The sequence below is a fragment of the Otolemur garnettii genome, unplaced genomic scaffold, assembly GCF_000181295.1.
Source record: "Otolemur garnettii isolate 467f Iridium unplaced genomic scaffold, OtoGar3 scaffold00019, whole genome shotgun sequence".
In the NCBI taxonomy this organism is placed as follows: domain Eukaryota; kingdom Metazoa; phylum Chordata; class Mammalia; order Primates; family Galagidae; genus Otolemur; species Otolemur garnettii.
This window is the reverse complement of record NW_003852414.1, coordinates 19,885,586-19,890,716: the sequence shown is the minus strand read 5'-3', so window position 1 is coordinate 19,890,716 and position 5,131 is coordinate 19,885,586. Positions and strand designations below refer to the sequence as shown.

The window sequence follows — 5,131 nt, the reverse complement described above, 5'->3', positions numbered from 1 at the left end:
TGTTGTTTGGCGGGCCCGGGCTGGGGATTCGAACCTGCCACCTTAGGTGTATGTGGCTGGCGCCTTAGCCGCTTGAGCCACAGGCGCCGAGCCATCAATACATCTTTTAAAGATAAATTTCTCCTCTTGTGTTTGGAGAAGAATTGGTAGCCTTGGGGCAGGAAGAGAAGTGATCTATTCCAATCTCGCTTCCCTTAAAGGAAACCACCTTTCACTCCTCCTAGACATGGAAATATGGATTGTCCAACTGAACACCTCGCATTTTTGCTCGGCAAACACACTGTATTATGTACGATCCTCACTCTCTAAATGGAAAAGTAAGCAATGGTTAAAAACTATACAGCTGTCAAAATTTTTAGAGTTCAAATATAAAAAGGATAAAACACATAGAAGGGAAAATACATCACAATTCTTCAAATGAGAAATTAATTAAAAAATGAGTCCTTTTTCTTTTTTTTTGCAGTTTTTGGCCGGGGCTGGGTTTGAACTCGCCGCCTCTTGCATATGGAGCTGGCGCCCTATCCCTTTGAGCCACAGGCACCGCCCCCAAATAAGTCCTTTTTAATGTCACATTTACCAAGGATGTTTGATTTATTAGATGTTGTTTACCTAATTAGTACAGTAGCAAAATCCAACGGCAACCATAAGATTAGCCTGAAAATATGAAAGTACCTTCTCATTTCCTTTTATTGTTATAAAATATTTAATAAGCCAATTCAAATCATAATACTGAATCTTTCTATGACAATCTCATTTTGGTAATAAAGTAATATAATGTCCAACTATTATACTGAAAAGAATTATAGAAACAGGCTTGGCACCTGTAGCTGAGCGGCTAGAGCACCAGCCACATACCCCAGAGATGGTGGGTTAGAATCCAGCCCAGGCCTGCCAAACAACAATGACAATTACAATAAAAAAATAGCTGGGTGTTATAGTGGGTGCCTGTAGTCCCAGCTACATGGGAGGCTGAAGCAAGCGAATCGCTTAAGCCAAAGAGTATGAGGTTGCTGTTAGCTGTGACGCCACAGCACTCTACCAAGGGTGACAAAATGAGACTCTGTCTCAAAAAAAAAAAAAAAAAGAATAATAATTATAGAAACACATTTCAGTTCTAATTTTTTATTATTTATACCTACTTTAGGGAAGTTCTAAGACTGTGAAAAGAAAATAGGAGTAGCAACTAACAAATACTTAGAAGTATAGTTCTGCTACCTGTAAATCTCAGCCAATTATAAAAACCATGCATCACTGTACTGCCCTTTCATAATCAATCATTTTTAACTATCAGCAAAGCTATTTATTCTGCAGTCAAATCATACCAAACATTCCATAACATTATAGACCTGGAAGGCTAAAAGAAAACACAGCTTTATGGATTTTTACTTCTAATTATAGAAAAATTTAATTATCTGAAATTAGTGGATCCTTTTTCTGTAATTCTAAATGGAGCTTTTAAAAACTCCTGTTCACAAATCTATATGATGGTCTAAACAATTAGTATTCCTTTAAACACTAAACAACCTATATTCTCTATTTACATTCCATTTACTCAAATAAAAATTTCGAAAGTGAAATTCAATTTCCCCCAAATATTTAGATATTGATTACCAATTTAAACTTTTGAAAATATTTAATCAAAATCATAATTCCAGGGAATAAGTTCTAATTTCATGGTTTAAATTTTATTTTCATTAATATTCCTATTCTCATTCATCCTACTTTTTTAAACTTTCTTATTTTGTTTCTTCTATACCTGAAACCCATTCCCCAATCTAATTCCAGGTTATGAAGTAAATAAATCCCAGATAGTCTTTTATTTTGATGGAGCCCCTATACCTCTCACCCCCGCCTTTTTATTTTAGAGATGGAATCTTGCTGTGTTAACCATGCTGGACCCAAAGTCCTAGGCTCAAATGATCCTCCCTCCTAAGCCTCCCAAGTAGCTAGGACTAAAGGCACACAACACCACGCACAGCTGGATAGAACTTTAAACTTAAGCAGGTTTGGAAGAAAAAAACTCAAGAATTAAAGCTATTAGTTTGAATCATGTGAAAATGGCATTTTGGATTATCAAAATTTCATGATTTAGCCTAATGAGGTCATAGAAACAAAAAGAACTTATAGTACACAATGAATTTCAGATTTCAAATCTCATTAGGTCTGGGAAAAATAAAGCAAAGTTCATTAATATATAGCTAGCAATTTTGTTGGTAAGACTATAAAACCCACAGGTCAAAATGCCCGTGTTTAACAGTGAGATTAAGATAAACAGGAGAGGCTCGGCGCCTGTGGCTCAAGCAGCTAAGGCGCCAGCCACGTACACCCAAGGTGGTGGGTTCGAATCCAGCCCGGGCCCGCCACACAACAATGACGGCTGCAACCAAAAAATAGCTAGGCATTGTGGCAGGCGCCTGTGGTCCCAGCTACTTGGGAGGCAGAGGCAGAAGACCTGCTTGAGCCCAGGAGTTGGAGGTTGCTATGAGCTGAGATGCCATGGCACTCTTTCCGGGGGGGCGGCTTGGGGCTCTGTCTCAAAAAAAAAAAAAAAAAAAAAAAAAGATAAACAGGAGATCAGACAATTTTTTTCTTCATATCATCTATTAAATAAAAATGTTATGATCACTATTTTATTACTTTCTTTAAAAATCCTTAGTTACAGCTTGGCACCCATAGCTCAGTGGTTAGGGTGCTGGCCACATGCACTGGGGCTGGTCACATGGAGCTGGTCACACAGGGTTCAAACCTGGCAGAGCCTGCTAAACAATGACAACCATAATAAAAAAACAGCCAGGCACTGAGGAAAGAGAATCACTTAAGCCCAAGAGTTTGAGGTTGCTATGAGCTGTGACGCTATAGCACTCAGTTACTGAGGGTGACATACTGAGAATTTGTCATAAAAAAAAAAAATCCTTAGTTAAGAGATTTTAGGCTGGCCCAGTGGCTCACCTCTATGATCCTAGCACTGTAGGAGGCTGATATGGGCAGACTGCTTGAGCTCAGGAATTCAAGAACAGCCTAAGCAAGAATGAGACCTGTTTCTACAAACAATAGAAAACTTAGCTAGTCATGTGGTAGACACCTGTAGTCTCAACTACTTCAGGTTGAGTCAGGGTGACCCCTTGAGCCAGGAGTCTGAGGTTGCTGTGGGCTAGGTTGATGCCATGGCACTCTAGCCTGGGCAACAGAGTGAGACTCTGTCCCCCCACCTCCCCCCCCAAAAAAAAAACAGAGAGAGATTTTATAACATAAATATACTAGTTCTATTTACTATAATAAAACTGAGGTGTTCTTAGGCACTAAAAAAAAGTTAGTTCAAATATAATCAAAATACTCTTATACAAATGTACCTATTTGCTATAAATAAAAGTCATCACCTCTTCTTCGGGCTCATTTACTTCACTTTCATTTCCAGATTGTTCTTCTGTCTCAGCTCCCCCTTCTTCTTCTTCTTCATCCTCTTCAAGATTTTCTCCTTCTGTCATAGCATCTTTTGAATCTTTGTCATTTACTAGGCCTTGAAATGAGGAGAAAATGGAAAAACATTTCAAAGACTAGTTTTCAATATTATACCACTTCATTTAAAAGTGGATATTAGGCCGGGCATGGTGGTTCATGCCTGTAATCCTAGCACTCTGGGAGGCTGAGGTAGGTGGATTGCTTGAGGACAGGAGTTCAAGACCAGTCTGAGCTAGAGTGAGACCCTGTCTCTACTAAAAATGAAGAACTGCCAAGCATGGTGGCTCATGCTTATAATCCCTTGGGAAGCCAAAAGGGTGGACCGCCTGAGTTCAGAAGTTCAAGACGAGCCTGAGCAAGAGCAAGACCCTGTCTCTAACAAATAGCCAGGCACCTGTAGTTCCAGCTACTTGGGAGAGGCTGAGGCAAGAGGATCACTTGAGCCTCAGAATTTGAGGTTGCTGTGAACTATTATGCCAAGGCACTCTACCTTGGGCAATAAAGTGAGACTCTGTCTCAAAAAAAAAGTATGTATATATAATAAAGTAAAATAATTCAGCAGCCATATCCTCAGAACAATGTAAACAAAAGTAGAGAAATGAAGACCACAAGAGAGAAACATTTTTAAACTAAATGTGTAGACCTACATTTCAATAAGGGAAATTTCTTAACCAATGCCAAAAAGGGAGGGAAAAAAATTCTGTGTGCGAGAGTGTGTGTGTATACCTCTTCTCCTTTTATTAGAGGTTCACATTTTCAGATTATCTTGTTTATCTCATTCTGGGAGGAACAAAAGTAAAAAGCAGCAGCATGTAACATGCAGTGTCAGTCCCGTGTAAGGGAACAGCCTCAGCCACACTCTTTACCAAGTGCTATTTCAAGAAATCTCTGAAAACTCAAAGACATGAAATGATGTCACTTCAATAAAGAAATTTCATTTGGCTATCAATGTAAATATCTGCAAATTAGAACTAAGGGAAAGGGACAGAAAGACATAACAGCTTGTTACCATACAGAATACTCCAATCTCCTCCGAAGGGAACGCCTGACGTGAATCTGCCTTTGCCTCCTGGGTCCACCCCACATTTCACGGCCTAGTCATTCTTAGTGCTGTGTGAATTCCAATCCAGCCTCTCTGCTTTCAAGATGTGCCTAATATGACCTCACAAGGTCCAAGCATTTCCCAGGACTCTCTCCCAAGCCTTCACACCTACTACAGCTGAGATTCTTCCTGTCACAGAGCACATGCCTTGAGACCCTGCTCAGTCAATGCCCTTCTCAGTAAGTGAGTGTCCTTCAGTGAGTACTTTAAATACCCATCCCTCCTTCAAGTTCAGTTTAGGGTTTCCTTTCTACATAAACGATCACTGGGCACGTCAATCTATTACTTTTCCTCCTGCTTACTCCTAAAGAACATGGAAAATTTACCACAACACCCAATATCTGGTGAAACACCATGTCACAGTATTTCTTTCTAACAATTTCGTAAATGTAATGTCAGATTATAAGACCCTTGAGGACAAAAAGAATTGTTTTATATGTCTTAAACTTGAGAGGCTATATATTAACAAATACATAGTAGGTGTTAAGTACATACTTGTTTATTCACAGAATCTTTGAGGATCAGAGCAAGAAGAAACCTGGTGATGTGATTTAACCACCTTATTTCATA

The 5,131-nt window shown here is 39.3% G+C and overlaps 1 protein-coding gene across 1 annotated transcript in view; it reads right to left on the bottom strand.

Moving 5' to 3' along the window:
* UPF2 (UPF2, regulator of nonsense mediated mRNA decay) overlaps positions 1-5,131 on the bottom strand; it is a 100,538-nt gene that overhangs the window by 24,685 nt on the left and 70,722 nt on the right. Inside the window, exon 16 of the mRNA XM_012803360.2 lies at positions 3,378-3,517. Within this exon, the coding sequence (XP_012658814.2) occupies positions 3,378-3,517 (140 nt within the window). The remainder of the gene's footprint in view (positions 1-3,377; positions 3,518-5,131) is intronic.